Source organism: Enoplosus armatus, chromosome 3 (assembly GCF_043641665.1).
Source record: "Enoplosus armatus isolate fEnoArm2 chromosome 3, fEnoArm2.hap1, whole genome shotgun sequence".
In the NCBI taxonomy this organism is placed as follows: domain Eukaryota; kingdom Metazoa; phylum Chordata; class Actinopteri; order Centrarchiformes; family Enoplosidae; genus Enoplosus; species Enoplosus armatus.
In genome coordinates this window covers 10,021,162-10,044,439 of record NC_092182.1, presented here as the reverse complement: position 1 = coordinate 10,044,439, position 23,278 = coordinate 10,021,162, and the positions used below count along the sequence as shown (strand labels likewise).

The window sequence follows — 23,278 nt, the reverse complement described above, 5'->3', positions numbered from 1 at the left end:
ATGAATTTGTGACCATAGTGCAAGATATATAGAAAAAACTAATCTTGTTGAAGATGTCCACTACAATACTACACAGCAGTTACAAGGAATTACTTCAAAAATCATTTTCTGCATAAAATATTCAGCAACCAAAAACCAGTGGTCATGTATGTAGACTGTTATCAGTAAATATCAATGGTGGATAATTTCCCACAGGACTGGATAGGAGTTTATTACAAATATCACTTGAAAGTTGCTAAACCGGCATGCTCGTTCACCTCATATTTAGATCATATCTTCAGGCTTCAGGTTGCTGCATGTCACACCATGTAGCCAGGAAACATTAACAATCGCTAGACAAAATTTTGACTTTGGAAATCTCATATGCATGGAGGAAGATGTTTATTTAATTTATTTCATCAGCAGCATCGTTGCCTGTTCAGACGTTCATTTTGATGAACTCATGTCCTTGCACTCTTTTCTTTAAAGTGTCTGATATCCGCTGTACCTATTCTGCTACTGCCAGGTGTGTACTTGCCCCCTGGTTGCTATGGTTACTTGCAGGAATGACAGATGAGGGGTCACAACCTGTCGGTGCAGTCAGTGTGCTTTTTGAAGGAGGCAGCTCTTAAACCCCACATCATTATGTTGACTGAGCCAAAGCGATTATTCTTTCAATCCCTTCCTCGACACCTTCTCTTACTCATAAATACACGCTGTTATTGCTTGTGCTGCTTCTCCGGTCCCTGTTGGTTGTGTTAAGTCCCCTTTATCATTAAGTTAACACAAATCTGAAGAGTTGGAGTTGTTCTTTGAAATCAATTCTATTGAAAATGGAGGGAGAGAATACATTAAAAAATATTCTTAGATAAAGGAGGTTAAGGAACACCTTAAGTGTATATAACTCATTAGTGAACTGAATTTGAAAGCACAAAAAAAAGAAGCTTTTGGCCCCTCTTAAATGTGATTTCCTACATTATTTTAAAAGCACGTCTCCATTTATTGTCAGATTAAAGTGCGTTTTGATGCTCTAGATATTTGTCTGGCGCCCTGGTTTCTCTTATCGGTCTGGATTTTTATTCCCTACCTGCGTCATCATCACCTCTAATCCTCCTTATACACACATCATCGTTTTGCTCGTCTGAGATAATGAGTTCCTATTGGTCAACAGCCTGTGAAATATGTAAATGTAAACCACGTTGCCTTCTCTAGCCGGAGGAGGGAGAGTAGCCCTGCTGTTGCCAAGGGTGACCAGTCGCTTCGGCGGGCATGGCAGGCTCATATCTGTCCCTTTCAACACAGAAACACACACAGCTGTTCGGTGTGTGTGCCAGCGGAGAGAGAGCACAGTCGTGTTGCTTGCAGAGTAAATGGAACGGCACGTGGTGACCTTGAAACAGTGCAGATGATTTTACAGTTGAAAAGAAAATGCATTAAAGTGCTGAATAAGATTACCTGTTGCCAAAGTAGGCTGACATTGATGTAGTGCGTGTTTGCTAATACAGTGATTCCTGGAAAGTGTCCCAGACCAAGACCATAGAAGTATGAAGTGCCAGCTTTCAACTATACGCACATAATGTCCTTGTCTGCTTGTCTGTAACTTATTTTGGAGAAAACCTCTTTCAGAGCCACCGTGACCCTCTGAACTTCACCAGAAATAGATCCTCTCTACAGCATCAAGTCCTTGGCAAAACGTTTAGAAAGATTCCAGACCACTCACATTAAGTTGCTAATGTCGAGACACTCATTCCCAACCACTCTCCCTAATGCATCCACGTACGCCGGAGATGTGCTCCGATAGAAGGAAAACGGCCGCGCTGGCCTAGAATCCGGATCCTCTTACCCTCCATATATGGAGGTTCTCCGTCCATTTTAAAGCTTTTATATCAGTCCTGTTTTACATTAGGCTGAGTTAAAGACGTCTTTAATGAAATCGCTCTGCTTGTGATTTCTGTCTTTTCTTTAAACCGCTCAGTCCCGGGACTTCCATCAGTGTTTACTGGCAAACAACAGAAAAACTGCAAGCAAATCTCTTGCATTTGGCCCTTATCTTGAGGGATTTGCTCCCCGAGCAAAAGGTTCTTCTTTGAAGCTATAGGAAGGTCAAACAATTTGTTTGTGCTCGACTTAGTCCCACACATGGGAAGGATGTATTTACGTAGGTTTAATATCTTTATGGTAAGTCTTTTTTAATCTGCACAATCCAGCCAACTGCAAATAATGTGAGTATATAGTGTGAAACGCAGTATATAACTGACAGTGTGGATTTACACTATTACATTTTATCAGTTTGAATATAGATTTTGAATATTGAGTACTTTAATTTTATATCCGAATTAGTGAACCCTAAAGAAAATACTTATACTGGAAATATGTTTTTGAAATTGCACAATTGAAACTGACTGCTGACATTTGAAAGAGGTGAATTAAGAGCACATGAATCCAGACAGAAAAGCTCTGAACGGTTGGGCTGCAGTGGATCAGGGAGACAGTGATATGGAGGATAGTTTTTAGTAAAGATCAGTAACCTAACTGCATAACCTCCTCAGGGAAGCAACCATTTAACCACAAATTGACCTCTTAAACTCTCGTAACCTACAAGTGTCACGAAAAGACAATGCCGAGCATCAGGGCTCATAAAACTATCTGACATCCTCCATCAGTTCACATAAATATTTTAGTTTCCACTGTGTGTGTAAAGGTAGAGAGGCCTTGGTGGAGCGCTCCGACTGTGAACAGCCGGAAACACGTCTTTCATGTCAGAAGCATGAAAAAATGTGTGGTTACTTCAAAGGAGTTGTGGCAGTTGAGATGTGGTGTGGATTTGATCCTACTGGCAATCCAGCATCTATGTGTTGTCTGACCTTCTAATATACAGATTTGCAGTGCTCTTTCTCTCCTCAACAAAGAAAATTCACTGTTGAAAGATGGCGGACCAGCTGAACAAAGAGGGCAACCCCACCCATGTTGTTTTGTAAGCATGTGTGCATCGAATTGATGCCCCTACATGATGTCAGTTAAAATGAGCGCACTGCATCAGTAAATTAGAGCCACGTGGCACCACATATGACCTAAAGAGCTTCAGATGAGAAAAAGCAGAAAGATGGGTGAACACAGTAGCTGCAGATGTTTGTTGAGTCCAAAAATCTTGGAGCGATAATGCCAGTAGTCATTTTTCAGGAAGTATTTGAGAGTTTTTGACAGCTGCATACTTGCCCACACAGCATCTTGTGTGGCTTCAACTGTCTGTTTGCTTGGAGACATGGTGGGCATGGATTGCGATTGCTTCTCTGCTTACAAATCTGGAATTCCTGCTCGCTTGCCTGCATGCCTCTCCCATGAGATTAGGTATTTACCAGCAAACAGGATCTGATGGCTTAATCCAGAGTGATCATTCATACAGAGGCCCAATTCACATGTCAAAAGAATAACAATAACTGACGTGTAGAGTTCAGAGGAAATCTTCCAGCTCTGCCTGAATCTAAAGCGTCACACTAGAGCAGGTGTGTCACTGCGGTCCTCCTGTCGCTGATGATTGATTGAATTAGGCCTGCAACACATTAAGAAGGCTTCACAGGGATTTCTCCACCCACTACCAAATTTCAACAACTGCGATTTTAAAAAGGCTATTTTTGTTACCAGTGCTGGTACTTACACTAAATTAGAAAAGAAATTGTCAGGAAATTATTAAGCCAAGTTACCTTATTTTATGTTACAGAACTATGGTCTTAATCAATCAATCAATCAATCAATTGTCTCACTCAGAAACAGCATGGCTCGTATTTGTGTGGCTTAAGAAAATATAAAATTTTAGTTTGTTGCACTTATCAACATGATTTGTCATGTGGTTTTCACTGTCCTTCTCTGGTCTGTATTTGTCTCACACGTGCATGCATATATGTGTGTGTCTACTGGCTAGCATGTAGGCTAATCATATTTTCATATTCCTGTCTCTGCCTGCTCGTCAGGCATACAGTAGTTTGACATGTTCATGAGGGAGCATCCGTCCAGCACGTGGACACTTCCACTGAATCCACGGTGCAGCAGATTTTCTGCCGCTCTGCTGCACGTGTTGCCGGGGGACTTAGTGTGGGACCCATATATGAAATAGGATTATCAGTAACCACACTCTCTGATTAAATCAACTGGATAGCCTACACACCCTATTAAAGCTCACACACTATCAGTCTCTTAACCCTGAGAACCTCACTACAATTCCCCTTCCTTTTCAGCAGTAGCGTGCAGGATAATGTAGAATTGCAGAAATTGGGTTGACACAGTTCGGGACTCATGAGCCCTCGATCTGTAGTGCAGAAGATTTCTGTGCTTGCTGAGGGTATTAATATTCTTCAAGTTCAGGTACCATTCGCCATGGCTTTACGGTTTGATCCATAAAATCAATCTGACCTTTAGTCTATCTAGCCTGGGCTATTTTAAGACCTGTCCCCATGGTACAAGTTGATGTCATGCTTCACAGGAAGATGCTTGAACCGCAGTGCACTTTAGAATCTGCTCTGATTTTTCCAGATTAAAAACAAGGGCATGCAAGGGTGTTTGTCGTGGATTTAATATGAACACACTGTATGTACAAATGTGCTGTCAAGGCTTTGATGCAGACCTGCTGCTCTGCTAACTAAATAACACTAACTCCATATGATGATTGAAATCTGTCTCCAGCTGACACACTTAAAATCAAGAACCGTGTAAAAGGCTCTTAAATATGGACATGGTGGCTATATACATTATATAATGCTGAAAGACTGAGGCTACAGCTACATGTGCCAGGAAAAAAGACAGCATGACCAGTTGATGATCCATGTATGAGACATGTAGAACCAGCAATGGTCCTGTATTGTGGGGTACAGCTAGTTACCGCTGTGGGTAGCTAGTAAGCCAGTAGCCGGGCAGGCTAACATTCAGTCGTGTCTAGATGGTAACCTTAGATTTGTACAAACACAGAAACCAAGTCAACGTTGACACATTATTTTAATGCAAACAATGATCTTTTCCTAAATCTAACCAAGTAGCTTTGTTGCCTAAACCTAACCAAACTGCCTGTGAGAGTTTCGCAAATCTAGGGTTACCATCGGGAGACAACCCTAACATTCCCATCTTATGCGAGAGCAGAAAGAAGCACTGTTTGATCCATTCCTTACATTTTACTTTGCTGTGTTTTTGGTTTTGTACACCGCTTTCCTTTTCTGTACCCAGTATTTCAGCATCTAGAGAAGTCTAAAGCTTGGGAATCCTAGTTACGTTTGCTAAGCGATGACTGAACAGTTGCGTTTCAGGGTTGGCGGGTTGGCGAGCCAGTGGTCACAACTGTAATACCTCTGTCTCTGCACTCAGTTTTCCAATTACAGAGCAATGATTGATGTATACGTAGACTAAAGGGTAATGGGCAATTAATTAAAACCTCCCAATTAAGGTAATGACTTCTTCAATACAGACATTCCTGTCAGCAGCAGCATCATGAACTCAGAAGAGAAAGCTTCTGTATTAATGCCCTACATTGCTCACCAGTCAATCTAGTTCAGATCAGGGACATCAGACAATGTGAAAAGGATTCTGGGTATTATTCTGAAATTACCTTATATGAAACCTTGGAAAACAACTCTACTTCAAGGTCAGTTCGGTTTGTGGCAGATGTAGTCGTCCTAACTTTAACTATCGAGGCCCAGAGCATATTTGATTCCTGTCATGAGTTACAAGAGTGAAAAATGTGGCACAAATTGAACCTTCTCACAGCCCTCGCTGCAATCATTCATCCCCACTGAGATCAGGATTTGGTGGGGAGTTTGTTCAAATCCTGCCAAGGCCTGTTGAAACTCGAATCAAAACTATTAAGTAAATTGCCTGCATCTTGTTCCTGGGCTGCTTTCTTCATCTTGGCACCACGTAGTATTTTCTCAGTGAGAAACATTTGTCTATCCTTGGGTGTCCTGCCCAGTTTAAACACTTCTTTTGTCTTCACTGAACTGCAGATTTCAAGGCTTTTCTGGCTTCAAAACCCTGTTTGCTGTCTTGGTGTGTTATGGCAGTTGTATCTTTTGTCATAATGACTGACTGACAAATTAGAAGACAGACTTTTGGTTCAGGCGTACTGAGTTTAAGCGCTCAAAATGGAAGCCATGTCTGAACTGTGAACCCCAAAACTTGCCGTGGAGAGTTTGCTCCCCAGGAAGTCGTTAAATCACACTGGGGGAAACAAGCAGGACCAGCCGGCGTGTAATATGTGGAATGTGTCAGTGGTGGCCAGACTTCAGTGCTTACTCATTTAGGCATGCATGGATAAACCCTGTCAAGACATTAGTACATGTATGCACACATGCACAAAGCTGCTAAACATATAGCAGCATGTGTGTGTTTGTACACACATTAAAGACTGTACGCAGCATATGGTACTATAGTGTGACCTTTTATGCGGCCGTGTTCTGCAGGGTGAAAGGGTCAATCAGTCAGTGGTTTCTCACAGTGCAGTTTCAGAAGGCCCTAGAGGAGAACATGGTGTCTCCAAACTGTCTCAAAACAGTGAGGTTTTTGTCTGTAGAACTTTCAGCTTCATGGTGGCTTTTTGTTTGTTTTGGATTTTTCATACACAATTTTGCAATTCTTTATACAGTAGAGCTGAAGGACCAGTAAATCATTTCTCATCCCGAAGCATTCCTTGGTCAGGGTAAACCGTTTAAAAACTAAACCCTGTCATGAAATATCAACTGCAGTTGTTTACATCCTGTCCAAGGGACTCACATTAAAACTTAGAAATGTAGTTCCACAAGACTGTCTATCTATCAGATACACACACACACACAGATTCCTCAGTTGTTGATCATTCAACATCATAGTTGGTCAAAGAAAATCCCTGCCTCTGACGTTGGTACGACTAACAGTTGGTTTCCTGTGAAAAGAGACATTTAGCCACAAGTGGATGTTTGTCATCCACACACAATGTAGGAATTACGTGGTGTCGCCAAGCCCTCCTTTCCTTCAAAAATGACCCAACTAGTTCAACCAACTGGCAGACAAAAGACAGAAAAGGATAAAGAGTGAGAGGCCTTTTGTCAGCATCCGTCATCCAGTGATTCTCTCTTTCATTGCACACATTTGTCTTCTTTTCTTTGTCTCTACAGGTATTCTGTCCTGTTCTCACCCTTTTATCTTTCTTTCTCCTCCTCCTTCTCTCTTCTCTCCTTCCTGCCCATTATTGGTAATGCGTATGTGGGATGGATATGAATCAATGTCATGGCTGCAGTAGCGGCGGCGTATTGGGTTTCAGTAGATTACCTGAGCCGGCCTGTTTTCTAACTGGATGAAGGTTGCAGGAAGAGAGATTGGTATGGCCGGAGGGATGATAGATGGCTGACAGGATAGGATAATTGATGGATGGATGTTTTTTAGAGACAGAAGGATGGGTTGATTGGATGGATGGACAGGAGATGGAGAGGACAGAGGACGGAGGTCGGGGTGTGAAGAAGGTTTAATGGTCTCCATTGCGCTGTTGTCCTGGTAACCTGCCTGATACGTCATATATTAATACACTGAATGCGTCATGAGTTACATCGTGGGCTGGACACACACACATCCTGGCAGAAAAGCATGAATGAAAACACACACGTTGCTGGTAACAGTCGCAGCAAATTAACACAAAAAGAAAGAGGAGCGAGTCCAGCGGAGGAAGTGGACAGCTGTCTTGTCAAATGGCGGACGTTGCTTGGACACAGCTTCCCCGAGGTGACAAATGAAATAGTCATGCGGTTCACTCTGGCTCGTTGCCGTCTCATGCAAACTAGGAGGAGAGATGGTGTGTGTGTGTGTGTGTGTGTGTGTTGACTCTCACATCTGGGATCCAGTTGAGCAGCTGGTTCAGATTTGGCCCAACTTTCTCGTTTGTTTTACTTCTGCTCTCTCAGTTTTGTGCACTGTAGCTTTCCCTTCAATCCTATTATTATTTTCAGCTTGTTGTTTCTTCTTCCTGTTTACTCTTGTGCCTTCTTCAACTGTCTCTCTTTCTCCTCCTCCACCCACGTTCCTGTCGCCCTGGGCAGCATGTGACGCTGTGCGGAGGAAGCTAAGCAGGATTGCGTCCGCATTTTGGACCACTGGCTTTTAACTTCCGGTGTCTTTAGCAAATACCACCATTCATCCATTTGTTTAAGCTTTTTGGATTTGCTCCATCTTCCCAGTTGTTCCTCTGTAATCTCAGCTTCAGTGTGTTGAGACATTTATCATTGATCATTCCCTCGCAGGTTGTTGACACAGCCTCACTGAGCGTTTGGCAGCCCACCAGCCCCAATCCTCACTGAATCCAAACACCCCTGCAGTGCTGAAACCACAAGTGTGATTGACAAGCCAATCTTCTATAGAGACACGACGGGAAACACTGATTGCTCTCTTAAAAACTGATGGATTCCCTTTTCACATTCCCCGTTCTTACATTATTCAGCCCGCATCCTCGCCTCAGATCTCTGTGGAATTCCTTGTAACCAAACGAAAACATTCCCATCTGCCGTGTCAGCAGTCCCGCACTTTCTTGGATCCATCATTCCCGCCCCCACAAAGTCACACACACACACACACACACACACACACACACACACACACACACACACACATGCACTCTTTCACATGGGGAGTGCTTCCTTCCATTTGTTGGATGGATTGCCCATTGCATAGAAGTGGAAAAATCAGAACAGCTGAAGCAAAGTCACTGGTCCATAATGGACTATATGTCTTGGAGCGGGAAGGAGGGATGACCATGCTCAATATACCATTGCTTTGGTATGTGGGTGTACAATCATGGTGGGAATTACAGTGTGTGTGTGTGTGTGTGTGTGTGTGTGTGTGTGTGTGTGTGTGTGTGTGTGTGCATATGTCACTGTAGAGTAGACAGATGTAGCTTGCTGAACAGGGAGGTTCTGTAAGAGAGAGTTTGGCCGGAGAGAAGGGAGATTAAGGCTCAACTATATGTGAAACAAGCATAACTAAAGGTTTCATGGTGACTGCAACATGCGGTTTACTTTGGACAAGAGAGCAATAAAACAGATCAGGACATGGGCAGTTAGGGCTCCATTTTCACACAGTATTTGTAGAGGTAGCATAGTTCATTTAAACTTCATAACTCCTCAAGAAAGGTACTAGACTATCAAGATTGTCCTTTCTTGGTGAAGCATAACAGCATAACAGCATAACAGTCAGTGCAGCTACTTGAGGATTTCCATCATCTGACCCGAAGTGTCAAAATCAATATTATATATTTTATATATTTTATTAATTTTTTTATTTTTTTTCTCTATAGACCAACAGTGCAGAATGCAATTTCTTGCAGCGTTGTTACCCTCCTAGCAGTGAATGTTTCTTGAATGTTGTCAGTCAAAACGCTGACACCATGTCATCCAGAAGAGCAGCTGATACTACAATCAGAGTGTGTAAACAAGAACAGATAGTGAGCAGGGATGACATGTGCCGTGATTGAGTGTTTTCAAGGCTCGTGTATTAACATGTATGAATTTGAAATAATTGGCTGACAGCAGGTTCATAAAATAAGCTGTGTGCATTTTAGTTGTTGTTGTGTTGTGTGTAGGATTTTAAATGCATTTGAAGTGTCTTGTACAACAATGCCTCAAACAACGACCTCCAACAGTTTCCTAGGAGGGAACTGATATGTAACTGTAAATTCAAAGGAAGGTTCCTGGAAAGGATTTTGTAATTTGATACTGATTGCAGGGAAAGTCCAAGTCATTCATTCCACTTAATTTCTAGTGCAACCGTTCGATTAATATCTCTGGTATGCAGGTAAGTAAAGTCATCACCTGTCTCAGAGTACTGCCTCTATTTACTCCATTATTAGCACCATTTCTCATAGTTCTTTTCAGGAAACGTCTTAGGAAATTATGGGTCAACACTGTTTGTTTTATAAGCTAAACCATGACTGTACAATATGTATACTGTACGCACATACATGTACACACATGCTCTTTGAGTGAAACGACACATACATGATCCAGATCCTGGCTCTCCGTCCTGCATGCTTTGTTTCTCTAGCTGTCTCTGTGTGCGGGGGTCTTGCGTAAGACCACCCCTTGTGTTAATGTAAACCTGTCTTGTCAGTCTTTTTCAGCCCCTGAACCTTGCCTCCACTTTCCATCCACCCTCTCTTTTCTCCCATCACACCAATGCTGCACGTCCATATTATACATACACACACCATATTTCGTCATATTCTAATGAGCTGGGATTCTGGCTGAGAAAATGCTGTAAATTCAGTTTTAGAAATTAAAATCTGGTCATTGTCTTCAACTGTAAAATAATCCTCTGATGTGTGCTGCCACTGCATCCTCAATCCAACACTCAGTGATACTTTGGAGTGACTGAATCGCCAGATCATGTCAATAGAAACTGGACATTCACAATTGGAAGAGGTAACGGAACTTGCTGTGTTCATTAAATGTATGACTGTTATCCCAAACTGAATCTGTCCGCTCTGTGAGCTCTGCGTGCTGTGATTTCCAGATTGTCTACATGGCCTCTTCAGCAGATTCCACTTCCTTTCTTACATCATGCACATACACTCGAAGATAAGGGACCGTTTGTGTGTGTCTGCAAGAGAGAGGGAGTGATTTATTGAACAGCCATTCATTGAAAACCTTCAGGTCTGTGTGACTTTTAAAAATGTGCTGACGGGTCATTTAGGATTTTGAGATTAGACTTGGGAACTAAGGTCATCAGTGTTTTCTGAACGGCTCAAATTAAGTAAGACATTAAAAATAAGAGTGCAAACATGAGAACAGCCTGATTTTAGTTTCACTGTTAAAATTGGCTGAAAGTTGACTTGTATTATTAGATTATTAGAACTGGTCAAATTCCAGTTTTATAGTGACGGTGGGCTGGCGCCTATCCCAGCATGCATTAGGTGAAAGGCAGGGTACACCCTGGACCGGTAGCCAGTCTGTGCTAACACACATATAGACAAACACATACACCTGCAGGACCTTTGAATTATTCCCGTTGACCTCTTCTGTCTCACCCACATCATATACAACATCTGAAAAAGAGCGGCTCCCAATGCAGCCCTCTAATTTTAAGTGAAGTGGCTTTTAATAAATACGGAGAAGATGTTAGCTGGAGGAGTAAGTAATGCTTTCCACCATGTGTCCTATAATGCTGTGCAGACATGGTCAGATGGTAACAACCTAAAGTTAATGGAGGTTTACGTGAAACTTTTTCAAACTTACAAACAAACTTAATGGTGTTTTTCTAATTAAATTACTGTATGACAGTCACATACATAAACTCAAAACTACACTGAGATTAAATATCAGCAAGAGTCCTGTATATGCAAGTGCAGTATGTCAGTGTACCACAGCTAAACCCAGAAAACCAAAACCAGACCTCACGTTACTTTGTGGCCAAGATCTGATGAAGTTGCGTGAGTGTTTGGCACTGATGAACCATTCTTAGATGGATGAAAAGTGTAAACTTTGTGACTGCGCTGTCAGCAGGAGTTCGGTCAGTGCTGCCAAAGATAACAGGAGGGAAGCAGGCGTCTTTCTTCTGGTCCACAGCTGGTTCAAAGCAGCATCTTCTTCTCTCTCACACATAAACACACAGAGCCATAAATAGACACCCTAACCTAGAACATATATCTTTAGCTCTGCTGCTGCATGTTCGTGTGGGAAGGTATAAGGTAAGGTATCAAATATTAACACACACTGTCACACTGCTTCACCTGTTTCCATATTAAACCATGACCTATTCAGTGTGACACACACAAACCTCTTGCTTGGAGGACTTCCTGGATATTTAGAAAAGAATGCTGTTTACAGTCTCAGTCCAATTCCTATTACATACCATCCAAACAGTAAACTCATCATCTATATCAGGCGTGGTGCGCTAATTACAGTACATTTACTTTCAATAACGGTACACAATATAGATAATATTGTTATTATTATCATTTCATCGAAGCATTATCTCCCATAAAATCCCATAGTGGTTAATCATACAGATTTTCAACCCATTGAGTCCAACATATTCTAACAGTTCAGTCGAAGAAAATCCCCCAAAATTTGAAATTTTAGTTCTGATCATGATTTAAAGCATTTACCTTGTATGCGCGTATGTCACATCTTTCCCTGATTTCTACCAATATTTATTTATACTCTCTTTCTCCTCTGTCAAATAAAGTCAAAATGGCATAAACGCCTGTCATTCATGTCTTTCATTTAGAGGTAAGAAATATGATGACGACAATATCTCAATAATAGAATTTTGTCTTGATGCAATTATATAGAGGGGTGATGAACATTAATATTGAGTTATCGTTCGGCCCTACAAGACAGCATTTTGTAAACAACATTAAAGTTAAACAGACCTCCTCAGATGTTCAGTCATCACATGGGATCAGATTTCTGACCTGTACACTTGTGCTGAAGGCTGACATATTAATACAGTATAAACTCAGTATCTGTGTATGTTTGCATTGGCTTATTTATATATAGTATGTGTGTGTGTGTGTGTTTGAGGGCTGAAACAGAAGGCAAGCCTTATCTGTGCCAGACATTCTTTAAGAAAGAAGTCATGCTCTAGGAACAGTGTCTCCTTGTGCTTAACAAAACCCGAGGAATGCAGATTTGGCTTACCTGTAAACCTGTCTGTAATCTGTCCGTTAATATCTGTATTATGTTCTCTCCAGTCATGTGTAAACATTTGTGTGCAGATGACTCTGTTTTTCGTTTGACAGGTGTTTTAAGTAGAGTTTCTACTTCCTGTCTATTTGTTAACAAGGGTTTTAACAGGTGCTTTGCGGAGGTGGCTTGAATCCAAATTCTTGTATATTTTGATCATTGCCAGTCAAGTTTGCAGCTGACTGCTGTTGTTCTTAATGTACTATGTTCTCAAAAGCCTGTTTTGATGGAAGGAAAGGGCTGAAATATCCTAAAGGACAACATGCACTTTCATTCTGATTTGAGTTTCTCTTTCTGGCTTCCTGCTCCAGGCGTGTGGGGGTTGTGTGATACATAGCTGGGTTAGTCACTGGCATTGCAGCATCATAATGTCTCTTGAGCTCATGCCATGTAGAGTCATCGCTGTATGGTGAGAACATCAAGTGTGTTTGACACTATAAAACTGTGCTTTTAGAAGGTATTATTGTACTTTAGCAACAGAAAGCGAATACTGACAAGGAAAAACTGCCTTTTTCTGTTCTGTACGTGTTCCTGTGTAAGATATATAGCTCACATAAAGAGAAGGGAGAATTGATTCCTCCGATGTGAAGAGGCAGCTGGATGCAAATTCAAAAGACACAGTGACTTCACTTCATGGCTCTTCTTTTACTTGAGCCAAAGACATGCTGTACGACTGTTTACTGATACTGATCCTTTGTAGATCATCAGCCCAGCTGAACTGCTCTTTTTCTGTGTGTACAATAGCCAATGGGGAACTACTGTATCCGCTACATATAGCCTCTTGTGTCTGTCTCAGGAAAAAAAGTCTTGCTGAGACACACATGTATTTATTACACTTTGCATTCATTCCCTCCCAGACTTATACACAGATGTGATGTAAATATTTAGCTGTGGCCATAACACAAGTTAAGTCACTGCTGTCTGTCCCACACTTTGTCTTCTGGACTCTGGAGAGGATAATAGGTCGTTTCCTTTCACTCTTTAGCAGCCAATATAAACAGCTGGACATTGGTCTTATATTGTCTTCCTGTGCGACTCCATCTCTCCACTCCTCTGGCATCATTCAGAGGAGGACAGAAGGAAAAGAGTCCTGGGAACAAAGTGCTTCCACACCACAGGGGATCGTCTTCCTCCCCTGTGTTTCTCATGCAGACTGTGCCTGTGTGCGTGTTGGCTGCTGCTTATGCCCCACTGGGAGGTCAGCGGAGGTTAAAGAGGTTGTAGTTTGGGATGAGCTTGCAATCCCACTTTCATGCTGTCCTTTTTGGCTTCCTGCTGCTTTCAGCCTGTGCTGTGTCTTTTTAGGTTTTGCTGAGCTGTGCCATCAACACAGTTTCTCAACTCAAATCACAACTCAACGTTTCTCGGTTGGGCCATGCCTTACTCGCTTAAAAAAAGACACTCTTTAATACACAGGGGGTGTTGGTGTCAGAGTCGTAGATGCACCATCTGCTCATCACTTCGTCTTCCAACAATTTCTTTAACCCCCTAATTTTAGAAGATGAGGCTCGTGGGGAGTGAGTCTGCGAGCGTGCATTCCTCAGAGTGTGAGTGGAGTATGATCAAATATGCCCTCGAGCCCTAAATGTTTCAACACCAACACTCCCGACTCCACCCAGGCCACAGCTCTCCTCCCTTGGGACAGAGGGCACAAGGCTGCGTGGGCCCAACTTGTCTTTTGTCAAATTTAACACCTGACAGGATATGTGCTCTGTTCACAAGTGTGTTTCCATATGACAAGTAGCTTACCTGGACGACGTGTTGGAGGTTCGAGGTGCCTGTCACCAACTTGTGGTTGCATCTTTTCTTCCATTCCTTCTTTTTGCAATATTCAAAAATGATCAGCCAACACTAAATGACTGAATAGTGGCCGAATCACTTTTTACTGACCACCAAACAGAGCCATAATATGGAGGTCAGCGCTGTTGCCTCCTGCTGTGATGATGTAGTGGAAATAGAAATGAGCCCAACACATTTGTTTTTGTTATGGTAATCAGAGTTATTAAAGCTGAAAATGTGGTGATATTTTCTGCCACTTTAATGCACAGCAGGGATAAGTATAAGATCAGCAAGAGGGAGAGAGACAGCTGTGTGTGTGTGTGTGTGTGTGTGTGTGTGTGTGTGTGTGTGTGTTTATATAGGAAATGTTAGAGTTTGCTGGAGCAGATCATTGGTGTATAATTTTATAGCCCTCTGTTTCTTTCACTCACACAGGTTTAAGACTTTCTGGCGACAGAACAATTATGGTCACTTGATGATGATGTAACTCACGTTGCATTTCTCTAAGTCAGCAGAGTGGCTTCCTGTGGAAAATGGTTTTTCCCTGTTTTACTCTCAGCGCTTCTCTCTTGGCAAGAGAGGAGAGAAAATGTTCCAAGAAAAAAGCCACCTGGCTTGAGCTGCGGTTACAATACATTAGAGAGAAATAATTTCTGTCTGCTTCGCACTCTGAAGCTTCCAGCACACTTCCTGTTGGCCTGTTGATGGAATTTACTCTGGAATGATATAATGACATTTCCACATCCCAGACGGCTCTGCCAGAAATATTTATTATCAATGCATTGTGTTTATAGAGTGGCGTACGGAGCTCCTGCTCATGAGTAATGATAACAAAGATGTAATGTTGCTTTAGTGAGGCCAGCATGCAGGTGGGCTGACAGAGAAACTGTATCTACTCTCTAATAGTGTGTTTGTGGCTAATGCTTTGTAGAATTATGTAGCTACTGCACAGACAAATGTGCAGCCTCTGCCTCTCATAAGCTCCTGAATACTGCAAGACTGTAACTCAATCAAATGTCCCTGACCGATGCCCCTGCTTTGTGGTTTTATGGGGGGTCATGTGCAGGACTCGTTCATGGTGGGGCACAGTAACTTCCTGAAGTCTCCTCTGGTCTCCTGGATAATTACTGAGCTTTAGAGGTGTTGGAGGGCAGATTTGTGACATTAGGACAGAGCCAGGCTAGCTGTTTTCTCAAGCTAAGCTAACTATCTGCTGGCTGCAGACGTACATTTACCGTACAGATATGAGAGTGGTATCGATCTTTTCATCTAACTCTCGGCAAGCGAGCGAATAAACGTATTTCCCCAAATATTGAACTGTTCCTTAAAGTGTCATTTTATCTTAAAGGAATAGTTCAACAAAAAGTACCTGAATGGCTGGATCAGCATATTACTTTGTCTCTGTCAGCTCAGTTCTGTGTGATACCATTAAACTGAGACTCGAGGACACAAGCAATGGTTGTCCTTTTTGTCAGCATCATGTTTGGTCTCTTTGTCTCATCAGCCGTCGGCGCAGTCAAATGTTTTTTCAGGGAATGAGTGTGATGTTTGTTGTGTGTTGGGAGGGGGGGGGTTTAAGGGGAGGTAGTGAAGGCGTCTTTGTTAGCCACACATAAGATACTAGTGTTTGGCTCGGCTTGTTATTGGTGTGAAAAGGCAGTCTGTTTAGGCAAGTGTGTGTGTTTTTTGTGAGAGGATCATTTACTCTCTTTTAATAGAGTCTGCACACGTGCATGTGTTAATAGTGACGTGGAGACTTGAATCAAGTTGCATTTTGTTCAGATGCTTCAAATGTTTGAACACTTTCTGCCATGAAAACAGACCTTTTTAGATTTAACCAGGGAGCAGCTGAGTCTTTGTGGACGATAAATATACATGTGAATATATGTTCATCTATGTTCATCTATGTTCATCTATGTTCATCTATGTTCATTTATGCATTTGCCATTTGTCCTTTTGTATACTTGTACACAGACTCTCTCACAAATACACACACAAAACCGCACTGTCCTCAGCTTCATGCCAGGAACTAACGAAGGAGGGAGACAGACAGACAGACAGACAGCAGGCAGGCAGACAGAGAGATCGTCAGACAGACAGACGGAGGCGTGCACAAATGAAACAAAGAGAGAAGGGGGAATAGATGATTTGATGGGGGGAGAAGGCTGCCATGGACAAAAAATAATTAATCAAAGACGATTTGAGAATATGATGACGAGGACTCTCATCCTGCTATAGAGAATCCTTTAAATATGCAGAAGATCAATGTAAAAGCTGCTAATGTTTGTTTGAGGTGACCAAATTTTGTCTTAATGTATGGGCTGGGTGAGTGTGGTTTAGGATACAAGAACAAAGAAATGAAGGATGGGCTGCAGTTACTGTCCCCACCCCAAAACCACCTGCGTCTGCTCACTGTCACACAAAGCAAAATGATCCGTCCCAACAAGACATGTGATCTACGCTTTTATCTTAAAATTAGCAAACACAGTGAGCTGATTTTATGTTTCAAATGTGGTTTCACCCCTTTTGTCTTGCAACAAGTGATGGTATGTAGAAACACATTGGAGAACAATGCAGATCACATCGTTAGTATCAAAGAAATGTCACTCATGAAACCAGCATTATTCAATTCAAGTAAAAACATCTGACAATTCTGACGACAGAAGAATTAGCGACTTAAATAAAAGAATGATTGGTATGTTATGACTGATTTGCAGAGCCTTTTGTAGGATCAGTATGCTCCTCAAGGGCACTTTGCCTGTGGCAGCAGGCTCTGCAGACGCACCACGAGCCGCTGCTACAGCCACTAGCTCGCCGCTGTGGCGCTCTGGCCTGTCCGTGGCAAAGATTGTATCAGCAGCTTGTTGTGTTTTTGGCTGATTTTCTCAAATGAGCATTTTTTGGAAAAAGGAGGGAGACTGAAGGGGACAGACACATCAGACAAAGAGGAAATTGGTCAGTAAAAAAAGCGTAAGTAATGCTGATGCCTGTTGCCATGGTGATTGGGGTCAATGAATGGTTGCCATGGAGCTCGGTACTTGGAATTCTGGGAAGGGGATATGTTGATGTGTGTATGTGTGTGTCTATGTCTGTGTGTGCAGTCTGCACTTGTGGGTGGAGGATGATGAAAGTGTGTATACATTATAAATGAGACTGTACAGTTTGACACAGTACAGACGGCTTAATAACATCAACAAGAGTTTAGCCACGGACCCTCTCCTGTTTATACTGTCTTTTGAAAATGAAAAAGAGTACATGCTACAATAACTCATAATCTACTATTCAAATATTACACTGACCTGGAATTAGTCATTTGTTTGGGAGTGTGATGGAGACACTTCAGAAACTGAATTTTGGAGCCTGAGTTAATAACGTATGGTTAGGTTTTAATGTTTTATGTGTTGTGTGGTGCTACATGCTATGGGGTGAGTGATGTGGCAACATTTTGAGATTTAAAACTGAATAAAAGGAACAATCTAATTGATTTGATTGTGCAAACCCTTTGTGTACATTTTGTGGGTGATTTGGATCAAATTGTCATGATAAATATGATTTTATTGTGATATATCATGATATTATACATTTTCTGGAAAATAATTTGAACATTCCCTTATATGAGACGGTTGACAAATTTGCATATATCTTACTATTACCCATCACTACTACTGTCTGGCATGTCTGGCATGTCTATTCTCAGTGATGTCGTGGATAATAGTGTCTGATGAGCCCATGAGAGCAGGGCACTGTCAGGCATGCATGCATGTATGTAAGACAACCTTAAGCTGTTTACTACTGTACAATGTGCATGAGGATCCTTTAAAGTAAGTTACATTAGTTTGTTTATGGTTTTCTGCTCATTGCTGTTTATCTTCTTTGAGGCATGAAAATGTTGTTTTGGATAAATGTTCCAGCTGTCGGCGAACAATTGTTCACACAGCAGCAAGAGCGCCATGACTTATTCAACCTCTGAGTTTAGCAGAAAGTTAATTAGCTGTTCGTTTGAATGGAACTAAATTTGGCAGATTGAATGTTTTTAGTTTTAGCTTCTGTCCGAGCAGAGTTTTCTGATGATACCGTATATTTAGTTGGTTTCTGGGTCAGTGTGTGTGTGTGTGTGTGTGTGGGTCGCCTGTCATATTCTGCATCTGATTCATTTGTTTTTTTCTGTTTGTGTGTCTCTATGTGTTATGTGTGTGCACTCAGTCGGTCATATCCTGCAACTCATTCATTTGTTTATTTTGGATTATTTGTAAGTAGTGTGTGTGTGTGTGTGTGTGTGTAGACTACAAAAGGGACAGTGGATTTGCTTTCCATCCACCTGATGTCAGTAGAAAAAGAGGTTGTTGCCCATCACGACCTGACTTGCTGAGTCAGCTCGCAAATAATAACAAAATAAAAGATGCGGGAAGTAAATGAGAAACTGTTGACAATAGAATAAACAGTCTTTGCGAAAGTAAAGTACAGTATGCTTGTATGCAATAAACAAGATGCACATCTGTCACACATATACATGCATTTTAGGTCAGTGGCTCAGATTAGGAAGCACCACAGAAGAGGCTGAGTGTAAATTAAGGTTTATCCAGGGCACACATGCACCATTACATTTGATGAGATGCTGCATTTTTGGTTCCACTTTTAAAGCAGATGTTTTCCAGCTTGTCCACTGTTGTCCCCTTGTTAAACAGGTTTAAACATCTTGCATCTCCACATAGTCAAATGTTTGTTTTACTCAAGGCACATAATGTCTGACAGACGTGTATCATGTCACTTCCAGTGAACGTCTTTGCTAATGTCTAGTTGCATGTGATTATTTCAGTTGTTGGGTCCAGGCTTGTCTGGTATCAGAGGACTTGTTGTTCCCTCTGGTCTTTGAAGTGATGCCGATGTGGATGTGATGCCATGTGACACATGGAGTCTGGGAGACATGGGGGGCTTAGATATGTCTCTGGGCTGGAAGCCGTGCCATCGCGTGTGTGTGTGCTCTTCGCTTTCGTGTGAAGAGATGCGAGAGGATAGCCATGCAAGCTTCATGCTAGAGTACACACACGGCGTGGAGGACGAGAATAGACTCTGTACACTAGTGTGGATGGTTGTTGGGGCTGACGGGAGTGCACGTGGAGCTTGTGCACGTGAGGATCCCCCACCCCCTCTCACTGGTGATGTCAGACCGTGTATAGTAGTCTACCACTGGCAGTGGGTATGAGCCCATCCCCCCTCTGGCCTGGGCTGCATCATCATCATCATCATCATCATCAGCAGCAGCAGCAGCAGCAGCAGCAGCAGCAGCAGAGCAGCTTTGGGGTGTTCCTCCAGTGTTTAAACACACACACACTGAACACACACTGAACACACACAGGAAGCAAGTGTCACTGAGACCAAATTTTGAAACACACATACACATCTTCTTCCTCCTCACTGCCTTATTATCTTCATGCAGCCGTCGTGTCTTGCAGCATCACCCATAATGTAATAACCCTATAACGATCTGGTGCTCTTAGTTATAGGAAACACAGGAACATAGGAGACATTGTACACTGTCGGGTATTGAAAGGGACAAACAAGGACAAACATACACCGACAAGCTTACACACACTCTCAAACACACACATTTGCCTCTGTAGTGCTGTTTTTTTATATATATATATATATATATTTAACCTTGCCAGAGCTGACAACCTTCTTAGTGTACTGATTTTCAAAGCTCCACATAATTCCCAATGCACCAATGTGCATGTCGAGAAAGAAAACACTACATGCATCTAAAGCACAAGCACCACAGTCATCCTATTAACTGATGTCTGCACTGAACTAGAAAACTTGGATCAATAGGGAGTTGGCTGCTTCTGTATTAAATGTTGTCTATGCATCACATGTCAGTCACGCTTATTGGCAGTGTGTGCTGTCCGAGACGCGACACGCTTGTAATGAGCTTATCCTGTAGATTGAACAGCTGTTCGACATTGAATGTGTTCGGTTCATAGCGACTTCATGGAGAAACGTGATGCTGTTGGATTTCACTCACTGCTTGGGAGTGAGGCTTGTTGTGTTTCTAATTGACATGCAACAAAAAAGAGCAGAAACTGTAAGCCAGTCTGATGGATTACACTGCACGGCAGATAATTTTGCAGCAACAATACTCAAGTGCGACAAATTACTCAGACGGCTTAATGACCTGGCCTGTGCTCTCTGTTTTCCAGCTCTCTTAAAATCAGCTTTCTGTGCAGACCCCACACACACACACACACACACACACACACACACACACACACACACACATACACCTGCCTGCCTGCTGTGTCAGTGTCACATTGTGGTAGAGTGAGGTCTGTATAAACAATGTGTGTTCTGGATGAGAGAAGAAGAAGACAAGTGCGGGACAGGCATAAGTCAAGAATTGGCTGAACATCTCCGAGCATTGTAAAAAAGCTCAGGAGCAGAAAGGAATTCTGGGAATGTTGTTCTCCAGAGCAGGTGCTAAAGCTGCAGACTGACATCTCAGCCCCCCAACCCCTCGCTTTGCACTTCCTCCCTAAAGCAGAAACGGGCCGGCCTTTGTAGAATAAACTAGCTGAGCAGGTGCTGTTGCTTAATTGTTTACATGTTCTCGCTCCAACTCTGCACGGCATCTCTGCTGTGATCTATACGATCAGCTGTCAGGGTGTAGTAGAGTGTTAAAGAGTTGAAGATGAGGGTGGAGTTGAGATTGTACGATGAGATCATCATCTCCCAGGGTTTTTGGGGTTATGGCCAACATGCTCCAACACATGCAGGGTGTGACGCTGATCTTTGGCTCGATCACCTCCAATAAGCTCCAGCTGATCCTGAGGACTGGAGGCCGTAAGAAATACTTTTATATGTATTTATTTGGGGGGATATTCTGAGCTGTTTTTCTTGCTTTTCTTTGACAGAATTACTTTTGAGCCTAATGAGCTTCTCTGGTGCACGTAGGTGCGTGTGTCAGAGGAATAAGAAATACAGTTTGACGTAGTAAGACCCCAAGTACAGCCTCTGTGGCCCACATACAAGGGGTTGCCATAACAACTGACCCTGTAAATGTGGACACATGTCTGTGTGTGTGTAGTGGTAAAGGCCTCTCTCCCACCCAAATCACCTGACACACACACACACACACCCTCAGCTCACCCTACTGAGGTCCATCAAGTCCTATTATCTTTATATTTAGTGTAAATTTAAAATAACGCCTAAATCGGGTGTATTTTACTGCATTTTTGTTTATTGAATTAAATATAAAACCTTTTATGTTGCTGCTGCCTCTTTCAACAGCTCACCTTATGGATACTTAAGCGCCAGTCTATGTCTCTGCATGATGTCATTCATTGATTTTGCAGCTCGGCTGTGGCCTCTAATCTCCCAGAGTGATGCCTCTGTCGATCCAGTCATCGGGATTAACGATCAAGTCTGTGAGACTGATTGCAGCTTAATTTTCAGTGGGGGTGAAATACAGATACTGTAAATGTTTAGATGTCTCGTGTTTGAATACACAGAACTACGGTACTATAGTTACACTGTCAGTTTGGTCCTTTTACTTTGTTCTTTCAGTCATGCTTTCATCTCTCGCTCCCTTTTGTTCCCTTTGCATCATGGTCCTGCTTTTTAAACAGACACAAACATTTCATATCTGGTTATTTGTTATTAGTCACTGTGACGTTGTGTCTCACCACTAATCCAAGACAAGAGTTTGAATCTTGTCCTGACTCTGACTGTGATGGTTTTCAGCTTAACGTGTGGTTCCTCTTCTCAGAAATGGCAGACTGTCTGGTTTGTTTGAGTCTGGCATCACTGGCGAGCAGATCTGATTAACTGTGTGGCTTCGTGTTCTCTCTACAGGGCAGGCATTGATGATGTGGAGACAGACGTGGTGGAGATTGAGGCGAAGCTCGACAAGGTATGAATCATGTTATTTCTGTGGACTGCTCATTAAAATATCAAATAATCTGAGCAATATACTGCATGTATATGTTGCTTTTAACTGGTGTTAAATGGTGATTCTTCCTTCATGTTTCTAATGAAAATCACTCACAAACGTATGCAGTATGTAGACATTATATTGCACATTGTTAGAACACTAAAAGAGGGACATTCTGGATTTGATTCACATTGTTTGAATGAAAAATGCCACCAGATGTTAGATGTTGACGTTGTCTATAAACAGTACTTTATTTAGACACTGTGAAACTGATCAGTCAGACTGTTTCTCTTTTCATTTTTGTATCGGCCTGTCTTTCTCTCACCCTCTCTTATCTAAATGTCAAGGCTATTTAAACCAGGAAACACTGCAGACATGAGTTATTATATTTAATCGGACCATGCACTGCTAGATAACACACACACAAACGCATGCACACACACACACATTGGTGCTGGTGCAGAGTAAGAACACTGAGCAAACACTGATTAAACACTGGTTTCATATTCTGTCGTATGAAAGTATCACACAGAGCAGTCCTCTGTTACCTGAGCATGTGATGTCTTTGTCTGACCTGCTTAACCAGAGAAAAATGCTACATGCAACACAACAACAGCTTATCATTAATTATTAGTGTTTGTGAGATATGGAAATGAAGCAGTTTAAGCTCATTTAACATCCACCACCGTGGAGACACCACCTTTTTAAGGTTTTGGAGAGACTATTTATTGATACATATATTACATGTTCTTTTAGATAACACTAGCAGAGCAGTGTGTAGTAAAAGGTCAAAGACATGATATGGTTTAGCTGCACTCACCTTAAAAAAATAATTATCAAAAATAATAGTCAAATTAGTGAATGGCGAACTAGACAATAGTAATGAACTTCTTAATTGCATCATTGCCAA

General features: G+C 42.0%; 1 protein-coding gene across 1 annotated transcript in view; it reads left to right on the top strand.

The window, feature by feature from the left end:
• The window catches only part of LOC139282327 (arf-GAP with coiled-coil, ANK repeat and PH domain-containing protein 3-like), a 55,984-nt gene that overhangs the window by 4,171 nt on the left and 28,535 nt on the right, over positions 1 to 23,278 (top strand). Inside the window, exon 2 of the mRNA XM_070901957.1 lies at positions 22,290 to 22,347. Within this exon, the coding sequence (XP_070758058.1) occupies positions 22,290 to 22,347 (58 nt within the window). The remainder of the gene's footprint in view (positions 1 to 22,289; positions 22,348 to 23,278) is intronic.